Source organism: Pituophis catenifer, unplaced genomic scaffold, assembly GCF_029215685.1.
Source record: "Pituophis catenifer annectens isolate HBS135680 unplaced genomic scaffold, rPitCat1.0.hap2 SCAF_3, whole genome shotgun sequence".
In the NCBI taxonomy this organism is placed as follows: Eukaryota; Metazoa; Chordata; class Lepidosauria; order Squamata; family Colubridae; genus Pituophis; species Pituophis catenifer.
Window position 1 is genome coordinate 113,674,081 of NW_027256883.1, and position 17,962 is coordinate 113,692,042.

General features: G+C 38.0%; 1 protein-coding gene across 2 annotated transcripts in view; it reads left to right on the top strand.

Annotated features, from left to right (window-relative positions):
* XPR1 (xenotropic and polytropic retrovirus receptor 1) overlaps positions 1-17,962 on the top strand; it is a 123,413-nt gene that overhangs the window by 564 nt on the left and 104,887 nt on the right. For both annotated transcript variants that reach the window (XM_070939266.1, XM_070939267.1), the window contains exon 2: positions 7,376-7,427. In XM_070939266.1, coding sequence (XP_070795367.1) covers positions 7,376-7,427 — 52 coding nt within the window. The remainder of the gene's footprint in view (positions 1-7,375; positions 7,428-17,962) is intronic.

Consider the following 17,962-nt stretch of genomic DNA (forward strand, 5'->3'; position numbering starts at 1 on the left):
TGGTGCAAAGAAAAAGGCTTGGCGACGCGTCTCGAGCCGAAAGAGTTGAATGGAAACAACAGTATTGCGATTTTGGTGGGCGGCGGTGGTGGTGGGGGGTCTGGTGCCAAGGCTTTCAAGTAGGGTCTCCATTTGATGTAGTCGTTTGGAGCCGCCGCCGCCCCCACCCCGCGGTTGGGCGTAGCGGCATCGCAGATGCTTCGCTGATCTTCCAGGCTCGGCCTGCCTTTTCCTGGTAGAATTCCACTCTTCCCTGCTCCAACTGCATTCTGCTTTTCTTGCTTTTGGGCTCGTGGCTTCAGTCCGCGTGCATTTTTACCCGAGCCTTGCAGGGACGGCCGTGCTTTCTTTAACTTGTCTCCATTTGAAGCTTTCTTTTGCCAGAGATTTCCTTGGGCTTTGATGCTCCACACCTTGATATATTTATGATTATATGTATAACCAAGATGGAAAGGAATAGCATTCAGGCAGTGCGGGAGCTTTTGCTAAGCAGCGTTTCTTTTGTCGAAGGTCAGAAGACTCCTGTTTAGTAGTAGGCTGTTATAGTGGATCTTCTATTGGGATATTGCTATTCCCAAAGAAGACGGGGTGAGAGGAGAAGGCACCTGAAAGGCTGTGAATTGCTTTTGAAGGAAACTAGATGGCACTGTATCCCAGGGTTATTCAGCCTCCACTTTTGACACTTGGGTTTTTCTCTACTAACTACTAACAATTATCCTTAATTAGTCGCTGAATTGCTATGTGTTGATACGATTCTGAAAGTTAAAGCTTTGCACTTTTGGCGGGGATTTGAAGTTATAGTCTCTTGAGCCTGGTCAATGGTGTCCTTGTGGGTGTGGTAATTCCTAGAAATACTTCTAGAACCAAGTTTGCATAACTCATAGTTTCAACTTTTCCATATTTGTGTGTGTGTGTGTGTGTGTGTGTGATGGATTGGGCATCAGGTTCAAAGGCTTGCATCAGTTGCTTTAGCCCAGTTTTATTGCATGTTTATTCATTATATTTGAAGCTTTCAGTAATTAAACATTTCAGTTCATTTTATCTCTGTAATGCTTTTTCTTACACAAGTAATCTGTCTAGGGCCGTGATGGCGAACCTATGGCACGCATCCCACAGGTGGCACAAGGAGCCATATCTGTGGGCACACGAGCATTGTCCTAGCTCAGCTCCAGCGTGCATGCGTACACCAGCCATCTGATTTTTGGGCTCACTGGAAGTTGGGAAATGGCCGTTTCTGGCCTCCAGGAGGGTGGGGAAGGCCATTTTCACCCTCCCCAGGCTTTCTAGGAGCCTGGGGAGGGCAAAAAATGGGCCTACCTGACCCACCGTGCAATCGCGTGCCAAGAGCGGGGGGGTCGCACGCACATGCACGTGGGGGGTGGGACACATTGAATTATGGGTGAGGGCACGCACGAGAGAAAACCCTCCCCCTGCTTTTTGTGACGGCAAAAAGTTTAGCCATCACTGGTCTAGGGTTTTTTGTTGGGGGAGTGGAATCCTCTGTTTAGGGTTTTAGTGGTTTTTTATTATTTACCGACTATATGTCATTTTCCTATTAGAATCAGCCTCTTAACTAATAGGGAGAAATTGGTTCTAGATGTGTTGGAGTGTTATAAAGAATAATAATGTATTATAGTATTTGAAAGTTTATGGGTTCCTTTGAATTTTCATTATTTCTGTATAAACATGACCTAAAACGTGATTTATTCTTCACATAAATCTTAAAGTTAAAGAGAACCCAATTAAACAAAAACATTATACTTGTTTATTGAAGAAAATGATCCAAAGCTACATATTTCTGTGTGGCAAAAGAATGTGAATCTTTGCTTTCAGTAACTGGTGAGCCACCCCTTTGCCAATAATAATTGCAACTAAATGTTTCCAATAATTTAATTAACTTGCAGATTGTGTTGGAGGATTTTTAACCCATTCCCCTTAGAAAACAGTTTCAACTTGGAGATGTTGTGGGCTTCTTTGCATGAACTGCCCACTTCGGATCATTCCACAACATTTCTATAGGATTGCAGTCAGGACTTTGATTTGGCTGTTTCAAAGCATTAACTTCCTTCTGCTTTAACCATTCTTTGATTGTATGACTTGGATGTTTTGGATCATTATCTTGCTGCATGGCTCACTTTCTCATGAACTTCAGTTCAAGGACAGATACCCGGACATTTTCCTGTAGAGTTGCTAGTACAATTCAGAATTCATAGCTCCATCAATGATGGCAAACTGTCCAGGTCCAAAGGCAGCAAAACAAGTTCAATGATACGGCCACCACCATGTTTCACAGAAGGGATATGTTTAATGTTTTTCATTCAAGCCAATAGTTACATTTTGGTCTCATCCATCCACAGAACATTCTTCCAAAAGCTTTCTGGCTTATCCCCCTGGTCTTTTGCAAACTTTAGACAGGGAGCAATGTTCTTTTTGGAAAGTAGTTTTCTCCTTGCAACTCTGGTATGCACACCATTTTTATTTATTTTTGTTCTCCTGATGGTGGTTCCATGAACACTGAACATTCACTAATGCAAGAAAGTTCTTTAATATTTTAGACATTATTCTGGGATTGTTTCATGCCTCTCAGAATATTATGCCCCTCTTTGCTGCTCAACCACTCCTGAGGAGGGTAACAATGACGTTAAATTGCCTCCATTTGCAGACAATCTGTCTGAGGGTGGACTGGTGAAATCCAGACTCTTTGGATGTGGTTTTATAACTGTTTCTATGTGTCATGGCTTGAACAAAGTTTCTATCCTGGGGAGTATGAACAACAGTTTTTCAGGGGGTCCTCAAAAATCTCCTTTGTTCAAGCCATGACACATTTCCACATACCTATGTTATGATCAGATTTTGATAGTGAATATAGTTTTGCCAAGGAAGATCAATTTTGTTATATACGATGGAATTTTCAACATTATACAGTCCAAAATGGATTTATATATTTGTTCAGAGAGGAAGTATTTTATTGATGTGTCAGTTTCCATGCAAGAGCTGTCTTAAGATATCACAGGTGAGGTATTAAAAAAAACTGTATCAGTGGTTCTGGAAAATTTTAATACTGCTTTTGGCAACCATGAGATAAATATGTGATCAGCCTGATGCATAATGCAGGTCTTGCTCTTAGCCTAGTGTTTTAAATCAAGCAAGAAATACTAGGACTTGTAAAATACAGAGATCTTCATGAGCCTATTATGATCATAACATTTCCTAGCGACCTTTTTATTGACCATATACTCTTCAACAGGGATAATCCATCCTGGACACTTAAGAAATCCTAAAGATTTCTGGATGCTCTTTGACATTCCAGTTAAAGCCATGAAAGCTTAGGTAGAGAGATCGATAGGTCTGATAATTCCCAATTACTGCAGAATTGAATTCATGAAATGGATGGATTGCAATCTGAATGTTGATGGCACAAACTTCATAAAGCTGTATCAAATACAACAAGCCAGAGCAAGTAGCTGTAGCTATGAAACAATCTGTCTCCTATGTCATTGAAATCTTTGATAGCTATCCACACTTTTCTCAGTCATTACACTGATCACTAGTGAATCAGTGTAGTATGGTTTCTAATAAGCCAACTGAAAGAAGGTGAACTACCTGAAAAAAGCAGTGGTCAAATTATGGTCTAATTATATCTGGTTAGTTATAACTAATCAGGATATCTTTTGTCAAAAATATTGAACCTTCCCACTGCTCCATTTAAGCATATGACATATTTTGCTGATGGTTATGCTTGTATGCCATACTTATCAAAGTTCAGTTAACTACTGTTAGCTCACTTTTTATTGGTTCACAAGATGCACCAAGTAATAAACAATGAATTAGATGTGCATAGTACATTAGATTATGAATGTGGTTATTTTGTAGTTCATTGTATTGTGTGGACAGAGATATTCTGTCTTGGGGGAGTGGAAAGGAGTTCCATTTAAATTCAGCTAATTAACAAAATGCATTGCAAACCAATGTTTGAAACATTGCTTCAAACTTGGCTGGAAATGGGTTCATATTCCAGAATGAAGTACAGCAAAAGGCTGTGAATAAAATGTAGGGCAAACATGCAGTTGATTGGTTGATTGGTATAGATGCCAAACAAGTAGAACAAAATTAAACTCTTAGGGTGTATGAAATATAATAAAACTAATACAAGAATCCTGCTAAATATAAAACTAATACAAAAAGTCTGTGAATCCAACAAAGAATCATATCAGACAATGTCACAAATCCACCCGACACAATGTCTGGAGAAAAGCCAGGTCTTTAAGACTTTAGTACAAATTGGTAGGGTCAGGGTAAGACAGTATGTATCTTTAGGCTAACTCTCAGATGCAGTGACAGGAAAGATATGTTTACTGCATCCTATAATATTGTTTAAGAGATGGAACTCAGAGCTTGTTGATCATTATTGTATCTTATTGGATGGGCAAAACTGATCAATGATAGGTGGTCTCTCAAATAATTCAACCTTATGGCTTAAAGGCTTTAAAAGTGATAACTGCATCTTGAAGTATAATTTTAAACAAACACAGATTAAAACATTACACATAGTTCACTCATATTGAAGCATGAAGATTTTGGCCTAGATTTGAAAATTGTGGAACATTTCAATTTGATACTCTGAAGAGAGAGTGTTTAGGTCTTACTGCATTGTGGTTTAATTGTGATTAGTTATTGTAATTACACTACTGTTTATTACTACATATGGTAGAAATGTACTATAGACTAGTTATTTATATAACAGTCATTGCTGGAAGTGGCCTGGTTAAAATTATTGCAGAGTTTAGATTACATATTTTTTTTCTTGAATCTGATTAGATAAGAATGTATCTAAATCTTCATGATCTTGACTTAGTCCATATTGTGAAAGCAGGCTGTAAAAGAAGAGAAAGATGTTTTAAGTTTAAAACAAATATTTCATTTGTAAGACTTAATTCTAGCTCATTAATATTTAAAAATTTGGGTAAAATATACAGGTAGTTCTCACTTAATGACCACTCATTCAGCTACTGTTCAAATGAGTGGTAGTTATGACTAGTCCTAGGAATTCAATGTCCCCGTGATTACATGATTGAGATCTGGGTGCTTGGTGGCTAACTTGTGATTATGATGGCAGCAGCATCCCATAGTCACAATTGGCATTTGCAACCTTCTTTGCCAGCTTCCAACAGGCAAAATCAATGGGGAATCAGTAGGAAGTTGCAAATGGCGACCATGTAACATTCTCGCTGATTTTCTTGCTGATTTTCTTAATAACAGCACATAGGAGTATCAATTGCCATCACTAAGTGATATGGTCACATGACATGCTGCATGACATGTCACTTAGCAACAGCAATTTATGCTCTGTTCCCATCTGTTAACTACCTGTAATGGTGAATGCTTTCATCAGCATTACCAGTGGTGGTGGTGGAAGATCATTCCTTTTTTCTTTTTAAGACAATCAAATTGGTTATATGGAAAACAACATTATGTCTAGTCTTGAAGTTAAGATTACATGTACAATTTGTACAGAAACAAAGATAGATTATTTGAAATGTTGGTTACATTGGCAGTGTCCATTTCTGAAGAACACAGAATTGACAAGAGCTATTCAAACTGAAGTATGGAAACACCCTTAATAAAAGCAGCCCTGCCCTGCCTATAGCAATTAACTCAGTGAAAAATACTTCCATTGGCACAAATAGAAGTTTCAAGTCCTGGAAATAGATTTGAGGCTGAGTCCCAATCTGTCCTTGCCTAGTAAATTCTATATCTTTAAAACAAATATAACAACATGTTTTGAGCCTTTAGTAAAACTGTGACGCCTCTGGTGCAAATATACTGCTTGTTGAAACATAGTATAAATTAATATTGCAAGGCATGGAGTTAATAATGGTAAAGAAAAATGATACCAATTTTACTCTGCTCTCTTTTCTTGATGTAACTTAATTAACCAAATAATAACAGTAACTTGAAGTGTCAGAAATGTTCCAGCTGATGTGGAGATTGGCTTTGGGTCTCATAATTGTATGACGTTTTTATTCAATAAAGCATAATTCTAAAATTTGTATGAAACTGTTGTCATGTAGATCAGCATGCAGTTAATTCGTTGCAACATGGAGGTCAGCTGATGAAGTTTTGAAAGCAATTTGTTTTTCCATTTTTCCATCTTCATTTCCAGGTTGTCCTTTTAGACTTTGTATCTGTATTGCAAAGTCATAAATTTTGCTAATTGAAGCTAATAATTCTTCAGAGGTGTTTTGCTATTTCTGTTTGCTTTCCTCTAAACTGTGACTGCTGATCACTCATTGTTTACTTTTAGTGAAAGACTAAGGCCTTAAATTTGGTTTGCTAAGTTAAAATCCATAGTTCAACAGTTAGATGCCACATGAGTTGAACTCAACTTCTACTAATTGACATTACTGAATATTTGGGTCTTAATATTTAACATTAAGCTGCGGAGGTTAATGTTTTCCTAATCAGTTTCTCTTGAGTTTTCTGTATTTTCATCTAATGATGTCATCGTAATTGAATGTCTTACCTTTAAGGGTCGTTATTGAAGTTTAGTACAGATAGAAGAAACAACATTTTATTTTGCTAATGATAGAAAACAGCATAATTATTACAAGTGGTCCTCGACTTATAACTGAAGCCAAAATTTCTATTGCTAAACAAGACAACTGTTATGTGAATTTCCCCCCATTTTTACCACCTTTCTTGATACAGTTGTTAAGTGACTCTCTACAGTTGTTAAATTAGTAACAAGCTTGTTAAATGAATCTGGCTTCCCCATTGACTTTGCTTCTTAGAATGTCGCAAAAGGTGGTACATGACCCTGGGACACTGCAACTGCCATAAATATGAGTCAGTTGCCAACTTGTGAATTTTGATTGTGTGGCCATGGGGATGCTGCAGTGGTCGTAAGTGTGAAAAACTCTCATAAGTCCCTTTTTTTCAGTGCTATTGTATCTTTGAATGGTCACTAAAGGAACTGTTGTAAATCGAGAACTACCTGTTTAATGCATACTATAGACTACTATTGTGATCACTGATGCTGCTAATATAATCTGAGATGCTTCTTCCTCTTCTCCAATTTCCAACTAATCTTATAAAACTCAATGTGAATGATAATAGAAATTGGAGAAACTTAAAAATATAACAGAGCTTTGTTTTGCTGGTCAGTTTATTCCTTGTGCTAAATGTTTGTGGTCAGTGTGTAGAATTCATCTCTGATGTTGGAAATAAATGAAATAACATTAAATTTACATTCCTTGGTTTTGTTTGTTAGCCTTAAGGGGTAACAGGATTTAATTGCTAATTGATTTAAAGTATGCAGATCAAGTGACTTAATGTGCTAGTGCTGACAAATTTATTTTTCCTTCTTTCGTGACAGGCTTTCAAAGAAATGCTGTATGCTGCTCAGGACCAGGCCCCTTCTATAGAAGGTATAGCGCAAGCTATAATTATTTTAATTATATTGATTAATTATATTAATTTTTAGTAGTTCCCTCTGAGTATCCAGATACCACTTTCTATATAGACAAAAATGGGGTTAAAAAGACTTCCTTTGACCAATTTGTTTTTGAGCTGGAAACACTAAATGATCAAAATAATCCATTTCAAGCACAAACCAACTGTTTCTATGTTAAGTGGTATGTTTTAAACTTACAGTGGTTTGAGTTAAAAATGTTTTGTATACAATTAACAATGTTAACAATGAATCAGTATTGTATCATGTTCTTCCTTAACTCCCAATTTTTATTACAATATTCACAGAGGTCAATTTGAAATTTGTTGTTTGTACTATTTTTTGTTTTTCCAAAAGTAGGCGCATTTTGCTTCTTGATCATAGGCATAAAACAGCACAGCATTTAAAATAACGTTTGTAGAAATTAAATATAATTTATTTCAATTCATGGTTTGTAATTCATAGAACAAAAATCAAGCAATCTGCTCAGCTGTAACTACTTTCTTGTTGCACAGGAGGAAGAGGAGAAAATAATAAGGGGTATCATGGAAGTAGACTAATATGGTCCTTGTTTTTAAAATAAGATCTCAAGAGCTGCATGTGGCAATCAGAATTATTTATCTATCTTTGCCTCGCTTTCAAAATGTTACTTCCAAACTGCACAAGAGTATTTTGCTACTTGGTCAGATGGCGATTTACATTATACTAAATTAAATTAGTACTAACCATATTCTTGTGTTCTTACAATTTCATTTTAAAACCAACATACAACGAAATTGGTTAAATGCTTGTATAAATACAAAAAGTTACTAAGCTAAAGTCTAGCTTTTCTATGTTTTAAATTTTTTTTATTATATTCATTTTTATATCCCACCTTTATTATTTTTACCAATAACCCAAGACAATGGACATATCAAATATTTCTTCCTTCTCCTATTTTTTCCATAACAACCCTGTGAAGTGAGTTGGATTGAGAAACAGCATTTGGCCCAAGGTCACCCAGCTGGCTTCCATGGCTAAGACAGGACTTGACTCCATGGTTTCCTGCTTTCTAAGCCAGTGCCTTAGATCAAACTAACTCTCACCTTGGATTTTCTGGCATGTTGCTTTTTTAGCAATCCAATGTCTACAGAAGACATTAATTATTGGGTTGCAGATACTGGAATTTTTTGAATTTGGAGGATTTGCTTCAATATAATAAAATTGGTCATAAACTAGTAAGTTACACAAATTATTATTTCAATTTACTTTATATAACTTTGGTTATGTATCATTGTTGCTTGTACAGAATTGATTGAATAAATGGCTGTAATGGGAATAATCTCTCCTATGGATTTGAAATAGATGGCATTACAATCTGAGGCATCTGAATATACAATTAGAATTGGAACCAGCTGAATTTGGAAAACTGTGTAGGTCTATATAAGGAAGGGACTGATTATTGTCCCTATATCTGTACAATAAATACATTATAATAAGAAGAATGGGAGTGACAGCTAGAATCAAAATTGAGAGCAGTGAAACATGCAGATATGCAACTTGGTTAGATAAACATAAGCTTTAGAATAGCTCTTTATGGAAGTAGAAAATAAAACTATGAATTAATATTAAATGTTAAAAAACATGAAACCACATGCTAAATGAATTTGAAATTGACAGTTAAGAAGTAAAGGTGATAGGTAGTTTTGCTTTCTTTGTTTTAAAGGCAGATTTAGGCAAGATTATGAAGGACAAGGTCTTTTCTATGACAAATAAGATTGGAAATGTTAAAGCAATGTGTTTCCATGGGTGACAGTGTGCTTTGAGAACTGAAGACACATAATCCAAAAAAGAAGCAGGTGTCTTTGAAGTATGAATTTAGAGGCAGATATTTAGTATCATGGATTGTAAAAAGCATATCCATCAATTCTGGACTAAATAAAGACTGATTATTTGAGGTTATGTAATTCAGATATGTTGAACAGATGATGCAAGCAGAAGATGGGCATGAAGAGGCTTCTGTTTGGCAGGTTGATGGGAAGTAGGAAAAAGGATAAAGCAACTGGTAAAATTGATGAACAAAAACAAGGAAATTGCTGGTGTGTCCTTTAAAGAGCTATAAATTAATGTTAGAGACAAGTCAAGATAAAGAATGTTTGTCTATACAATCACCATGCTTCCAGCCGGAGTCAGTGGTATCTATCTAAAATAAATATGTATAAGAGCAACCAGCATTTTAACTGAATAGACTACAAAAAGGATAACTCTAATTTACAATTATTATCAAACTTAAATGGATCTTTTGACTATAGTAATGTTAAAGATAAAGGTGTCTCTGTGGATTTTATACTACTAGTCGTTGATGCTCATCTCCGTTTCAAGGCCATTGAGCAAGTGCTCTTCAAATACATTTCCACAGTCATGTGGCCAGTATGACGTCATGGAGCTCTGTTATCTTCCCACTGAAATGGTACTTATTTATCTACTTGCATTAAACTTTTCAACTGCTAGATAGGCAGGAGCTGGAGCGAGGATGGGAGCTCACCTCATTGCGTGATGCTCAGGTCTCAAACCTGGACAGCTGACAAGCCCAGCATCTTAACTGCTTCGCCACCACACCACAGTATATTAACATAAATTCAGAAATACTTGCCAGATTAAATGAATGTAATTCAGTATGAACTGGATTTTGGAAAGTTGTAGATTTGACTGATGTAGTAATTTTTCTAAATTAAATTTTTTCATAGCAGCTCTGACTTGTCTTCGATGAGAATATATTATCCTCATTGAGAATAAAGTGGTAGAGAATTCTATCCTTGCAAATGCTTTTATGTTAGATGACTTCTGGGCCCCGATTATCTTTATTTGGTTAATCGAATACAGCTCTTCTCAGTATTAGTGCAGTTTTCAGCATATCTGTATATTGTACATTCTAATTCTTCATACTTAAGAAATATCTTAGACTTTTTGTTGTTTTAAGGGGACAGGGAATGTAAAAGATTATAGAGATAGGCACTAAAGGATGTGCTTCATGGACCTAAATAACAGATAGAGGTTGACTGACAATATTAATGTGGTGGAAACTTTGATTATAAATGGCCATGCTTTGTAAGAATTTTTGATTTTAACAAAAAGCTTAATTAAAAAAATAACAAATTATAAACCATGTCTTTTTAAAAGGCTGATTTTAGTACACTAAAAGAAACAATGAAGATGTAATGGGAAAAATTTTAGTGTTTCAACTAGCTGGGATATTTTGAAAAAAACCCTAAGAATACCGTTTTAAATAACACTAAATGTGGAAGAAAACCAGAATTTTTTTCCGGTGGGAAGAAAAGGTAGCTTGCTTTTCTTCCCACTGGAAGTGGGATTGAAAAGGTAGCTTGCTGACAAGCTGAGGCTAAAGAAGGATGCTTCTTGGAAATGAAAAGGAAGTCTAACAACCAAGGAATTTATAAATCTGGAGTTCAGAAATGTAAGAAAAGGGAGTTTTGTGGACGGCTTAATGTCAGATAGGAATGTTGTCCCTATATATGTTTGTAAGATCGATTAAAAAAGAGATATAGTTCACAGCTTTCTGCTCCAGACACTAAATGTTCATATGTAAGCAATAGAATTTACTGATAAGGCATCTTGAAATTGCTGTTATTTCAGTAATTTGCTACTTTAGAATTAACATTTTTATGTTAATCCTGTGCTTGTACTTAACTGCCTATGCTTGTTACAACTTAAAATAACTGCTCACACTTTCCATTACATTATTTGATGGATGTTGTAACCCTGCACCATGAGGATGCAGTGTCAATAAACATTTATACTATCACTTCTGATTTTAGCATGGGCAGTTGCTATGGGCACTTTTGCAAATAATATTTTGTTAATGAGTTGTTAGTGCTTTGCTGTAAAAATACACTTTGTCACATTGTTTAATCAATTCACACTTAATTCATTTCTGAGTTTTAAAGACCCACTACTTTCTACTCTTTGAAGGAGGTTGAATATATTTTAATAGTATTTTAAATTATCAGACTAGAGTTTATCAGCATCCTGTGAAATTAAGAGCCCTCATAATAAAAATCAACAAAAATTTAGAATTTAAATTTAAAAACTTAGAATTCTTATAACAGTATGAAAACCTTCCAAAGGAACTTTACTGTCCTGTGATGTAATTCATAATAGAAATGACAGTTTAATTTTATTGATTTGCTTTGATGTTGCAGTGTAGTGGTTATTGTAGGAAGAATGCCAAGGAGAGCATTTAGGTAACTGCTTTTATCATTCATTGATTTTAAAGTCAATAAATAAAGTAAAAACCTACAGAATAAGTCAACTACTTCCTTGTCTCCATATTTTTCAGGCTTGAACATTTTCAAATTAACCTTAAATTAATCTTTGTCCCCCAGGTGAACATGCCCAGTACTAAATTGTGACAGTATTTGATTAATTTGCAAACCTGTATTCAGAATCTATAAGGGTATATAATGACATTTACATGAAAGAGGAATATTAATATTTTTTGTGGCCAAAATTGACATATTAGGACTTCAAGCATTGTATTTTATAGTGGAAACTATACATTAAAGATTTCATTGGGTTATTAGGAATGCTAGGGGTTTTTAATGTTGAAGTATAGAACAATAAGTGCAGTTTGATTTATAAATTAGAAATAACACATTAATGCCAGCAGTTTGTACACAAGAAAGATGGGATGCGCACAGTATATTTTTAGCATATATACAAGAAGCTTACTCTCCTAGGACTCTCTCCCACTTATCTACAGTATTATCTCTGTAGATAATTGAGTGAACCACACTCAAATGACATCTACATAATATAGACCAAGAAACTGGATGCAGGAAATACTACTTAGCTTCCCATGATGGACAGTCAGGGATACATTTTGGCGCCAGCTTTGTATTTTATACATCTTAATATTTCCAATCAGAGAAGGGCCTTTACCTTAGTCCACTGTAATGTATTACCTTCAGCACTCCTAGTTGGAAGATACAAAAGGATACCATACCCTTTACAAGTATGTTTTTGTGACTCAGGATATGTAGAAACAACTGAATATTTCTTTTGTATTGCCAGTTTTACACAGCATCCCAAAATGCTCTAATTGCCCCACTCCTGGTTAGTAAAACAGGGTATAATGGCCAGCAATACAAGCAATTCTTATTATATTAATCCTGAAATAATATATAAGATTGACAGGTTCTGTGCAGTGGCAGACAAAATTATATAAAGAATAATTAAGAGTAATTGAACTTGTTTGAGCAAGGAATAGTTCTGCCACAGCATTACCCACTGGTCATGTTTCTTATGTGAGCTGCTGTATTATATCTTCTTCAGATTTGACAGGGACTCTATAATTCTACATTTTAGATTAGTTTTAACTAATAAGAACGATGCTTTTTATTGTGTGTGTGCATGTGTGTATGTTAAATGACCGTAATAAAGTTGTTTAAATTTTAATTTTTAGTATTTGTGACTTTATCTCTCCATTGTGCAGTTAACTGCACTGAGATGACAGTACTTGGATTTATATTTCAGTAACATTTGCTCTGGCCAAAAGTATTCCTTGGTATAAATCAAGTTTTTTAATTTATGTGACATGGATTGGGAAGGGAGATTGAAGTTATGTACTATATGGCATGCATATTAGAATTCTGCTAATCTTACCAGTATGTGAATAATCAAGCATGAATTTTGGTGATAACTATATTACCTGCCCTTAATCTTCCAACAACATGCTGAATAAAGGATAAAGTAACTGGAAAAATAAGGTTATAGTTTCATATATACTTGAATTTTTCAAGGATCTTAATTATGACTGAAGTAATTAAAAAAAAGTCAGTGCTGCACATTTTTATTTTACTATTATACTTAACAGTGAAATTTTGTCTCTTGGTTGTGTTTTGCAACAGGTGGTCAGAATGTTCCTTTTTATTTGTCTTTGAATGCAAAGCAATTTAAAACATTTAAATGTGTCCTTGCTTATAGCTCTCGGTTCACATTTTAGTTTGAAGGGAAGACTGAAGATGTGTGTTGACATGTAGAATTGTTAAAACCTCTGTCTTGCCCAGGCTTGTCCAGCTGCAGCTGTTGTTGCTGGGTTATAACTCCTTCATAATCTTTGTTTATATGAGGCACATGCCAGTTTGGATATAACAACTTCAATTTGTTAAATTATATATAAAAAATAAAATAAATAAACTTACATACTAACCAGGTTCTGAAATTTTGGGAGGGGAATGCCTTAGAGTGAGTTTTGAGTCCTGACAAATGTGTGAAGCTTCCTTGGCAAGATTTTCAGAAGTGACTGGCCTTTCTAGGGCTGAGAACGAGCGACTAGCCTAAAGTTACCCAATTGACTTCCAGTCTGATGGCTTAACCATTATACCAATTTGGTTTTCTCAGACATCAAACTAGGTCATAATATGGCTTGTTTTGGTTAACAGTGTGGTATGAAGTTAGTCATTGTACTGTGCAAAATATAACTTTGGAAAGGGATGAGTTACCTAATTATCCTATCCTTGAAATGTGGAAGGGGGAGAAAAGACAGGGACATTGGAGATATTCTGGTGTTTCTGTCCAGTTTGGGCTTCGGACCGCTCACTGTTTTTTTCAGCCCCCACAGATGCTTTTTAAGATGACAGAAAAAATGGTTATTCATTCCTCATTTATGCTTAACTTGTTATATGAACTTACTCTGTTAACAGTATTTAGGCAGGTCATACCTTAATGCAGTATTGTGGTCCTTCCTTTACATCTGTGGTTGAATATGTAGCTAGCATTTGTGAAAAGAAAATAGGAAAAGTGTATACCTATAGGTAGTCCTTGACTTATGACTACAATTGACCCTGGAATCTTGGTCATTGAGTGAAGCAGTCATTAAGCTTTGCTCAACAACTACAATCCCAGAACTCCTGGTTTTGGTCATTAAGCAGTTGCATGGGTTATTAAGCAGACAGAGATGCCTCAGGGGGAGAGGTCCCTGGGAGGCTCCACTTAGGAGCGGAAAATCCTTCCTGCCAAAATCCAAGCAGGATTTTCAGACTCTTGAGAGACACTCAAACATAACCTGGGCTGCTGCACTCCTTATCATGCTGCCTCTCCATTTTCTGTTTGGGTTTTAGCTCCATCTAGTCTTTAGAGGCTGGTTGAAGGATGTCAGTTCCTCTCTGTGTGCAGAAGAGAATGCCTTTGGTGCAAAAGCAGAGATCCATTTCTACATGCTGCTTGAAGAAGATCGGCTCTCCTTCACACCCAAAAATGAGCTGTATATAGAAATAGAACTCAGGTCACCAGGACCTGAGTTCCATTTCTCCATCCTACTGAAGGAGTTCAGCTGCCCTTGGTAGACAACTTGTCTGTGGAAGCCAGCAGAGAAAATTGCAAATGGTGAATACATGATTGTGGAGCCCTGGGCAATAATTTGTGAGTGCAAACAAGTTGCCAAGTACTCAGTTTCTGTTCATGTGACCAAGGGAAAGGCAGTGTGACACTAGGCCATAATTCTACATCAATGTGCAAATTACAAAAGTCTGAAAAATCAAGTTAAACAATGAGTTACAAGAAAATATACTCATCACTTACTAATATCTGGAATTCTTTTAAAACAAAAACAGTATTGAACAGACATTCTCCTTGAATTATTCTGACAGGAACATGACAAGATAGATAACAGCTGACTTGCAACAGAGGAAGAAAGTTGTTTAACTTTCATGGAAATTAGCACAGTCTAAAGATTTGCATTTCTTGACAGAACCCAATGTAAAGAACAAGTCCAAAAAACCCTGATCTCAATATTTTATTTAATAGTTTAAATTCAGAAAATTTAAGTCAAGTTTAAGTATAATAAATCTCTGCTTATAATAGTTTCAACACAAAATTGTCACTAAATCAGTATTCAAATATATTTTAATAACTAAACAAATTATTAAAGTTTAAGATGCTTTATATAAAATAGAGTTTAATTGCTAGAGTAATGCTGGTAAATTAATTAGTCATAGTTAAGAAAGGAATTTGGTCCAGGAGTGAAACAAATGCATAATTCTAAAAATATTTTTCAATTTGTTAATCATCTTTAGCTGAGGATTAAAGTAGCTCTTGACCAATCCAAACTACTGACTGAAGATCAAAAATCACACTTTAAATAAGAGTGTATGAAATAGTATTAGTTTACTGGCTATTTATTTCAGATACATTTAAGTTTATAGTAACTTCACTTGCTTGTTATGCTGATTGACAATTGTCTTGTCTTGACGGACAACGTAACCGCCAAGGCACATCTGAACAAACTGGGGGGCACCAGGTCAAAGTCCCTATTGTCAGTGGCTTTGAAAGTCGGCCTCTGAGCAGAACGTCATCTCGGATCTCTTCGGGCGGAACACATCTCCGGTGTCGACAACATTCAGGCGGACTGGCTGAGCCGACAACAAGTGGTCAATGCGGAGTGGCGGCTCCATCCTTGAGTCTTCCAGAGCCTGACTCTTCAGTTTGGAACGCCAGTCGTGGACCTCTTTGCGACTCCAGCGAATACTCAGTTGCCTTGTTTTTTCGCCCGGTTTCCGGCCCCTCAGGCGGAAGCTGTCGACGCCCTCCAAGTTCTCTGGCCTCAGGGCCTTCTATACGCATTCCCCCCAACGTTCTTGCTCCCCAGAGTGATCCGCAAGCTATTGGACGAACGGGCGGAGATGATTCTCCTGGCTCCGCACTGGCCGCGCAGAGCATGGTTTGTGGACTTGATTTCCCTTTCTGTCGCTCCTCCCTGGCGCATCCCGATCGTGGCAGACACTCTGACTCAAGGGGTGTTGAACCACCCAGATCTCCTGTGTCTCAATCTGACTGCTTGGCGGTTGAGCGGCTCTCTTTGAGCACGGCTAACATCCCGGCCGATGTGATACAGATAATCCAGGCCTCCCGTCGTCCTTCTACTAACAGAATCTATTCTGTTACTTGGCGGTCTTTCTGCTCTTGGTGTGACAGGAATGGCGTCCCTGTCCTACAGCTTTCGATAGTGGACATTCTGGTGTTTCTTCAACGAGGTTTTGCAGACGGCCTCTCTCTGAACACGCTTCGATGCCAAGTTGCGGCCATCTCTTTGGTACTTACCTGCGGATCCCTCTCGTCATTAGCGCAACATCCTCTAATTCGACGCTTCCTCCGCGGGGCCACAAACTTGTCCCCTCCTGTTTTGCACCGCTACCCTACCTGGGATCTACCTTTTGTCTTTGACTCTCTCATGGGGCCTCCTTACGAACCTCTACGGACAGCGTCTCTACGCTTGTTGTCATGTAAAGCTGCTTTTTTGGTGGCTATCACTTCGGCTCGTCGCATATCGGAAGTGGCTGCTCTGTCCACCAGGCCGGACCTTTGCGTGTTGCACTCTGATTGTGTCATCCTCTGTCTGGATCCAACCTTCGTGCTGAAAATCAACTCTGTCTTCTATCGCTCCCAAGAGCTCATCCTCCCGAATTTCTGCCCTCGTCCTTCTCACCCTCGCGAACGTCGTTGGCACACTTTGGATGTTCGCCGTGCCCTTCGCATCTATATTAAACGCACAGCGTCCTTTCGACATTCAGAAGCTTTGTTCGTCTCCTTCCTCCCCGTTTCTTTGGGTCTCAAGGTATCTTCTTCGACTATCGGTCGCTGGATCCGGCAGACCATTGCCTCCGCCTACGACTTCCGCTCCCTGCCGCGACCTCCTCATGTGACTGCTCACTCTACGCGCAGTGCAGCTACATCGGCGGCCTGGGCTACTCAGGCTCCATTGCTAGAGATTTGTCGTGCGGCCACGTGGACCTCGCCAGCTCCCTTTATTAAGCACTATAAAGTTGACTCATTTGCCTCTGCGGAGACAGCATTTGGTCGGCAGGTTTTGCAGAGGGTTGTTGATGAGGAGACTGTTCCGGACCAGCCTGGCCCCTCCCAGGTCTCGGGACAGTGAACTTGGGTATGTCCCATGCTGGCTGCTGTCTCCACCCACAATGGAGAAGGGGCGTTGGTCCTACCTGATACCCTCCTTCTTGATGGGTGGAGACAGCAGCCAGACCCTCCCATTATTTTGTGCCAGGCTGTTCTTGTGCTGATTTATTGGACTTTTCTTCTCTTGACCACACGCCGAGTCTTTCCTTAGTCTTCGCCAAAAGCTGGTCTACCCAGCAACAAGGGCAGGATTTAAGCTTTGGATAGACTTAGTCCTTCAGGCTGATAGGATGAGGATTACCCATGCTGGCTGCTGTCTCCACCCAATGAGAAGGAGCGTCTCAGGTAGGACCAATGCCCCATCCCACTCCTGGCTGGCCCCACCCACCCCGCTCTGCCCCTCCCAGGAGTTCCCACACAGCCCGTTTTTGGATGCAGGTAAATGCAGGGCGCGCATGGAGGCTCAGAGAGGGTGAAAAAAGGGCCTACCGGAAGTTTGGGAAGGCCGGAAACAGCCCATTTCCAGCCTCCGGAGCCTGGGGAGGCAAAAAAAAAAAGCCTCCAGAGCCTGAGGAGGGCAAAAAGCCCCCCCTGTGGTGCAGG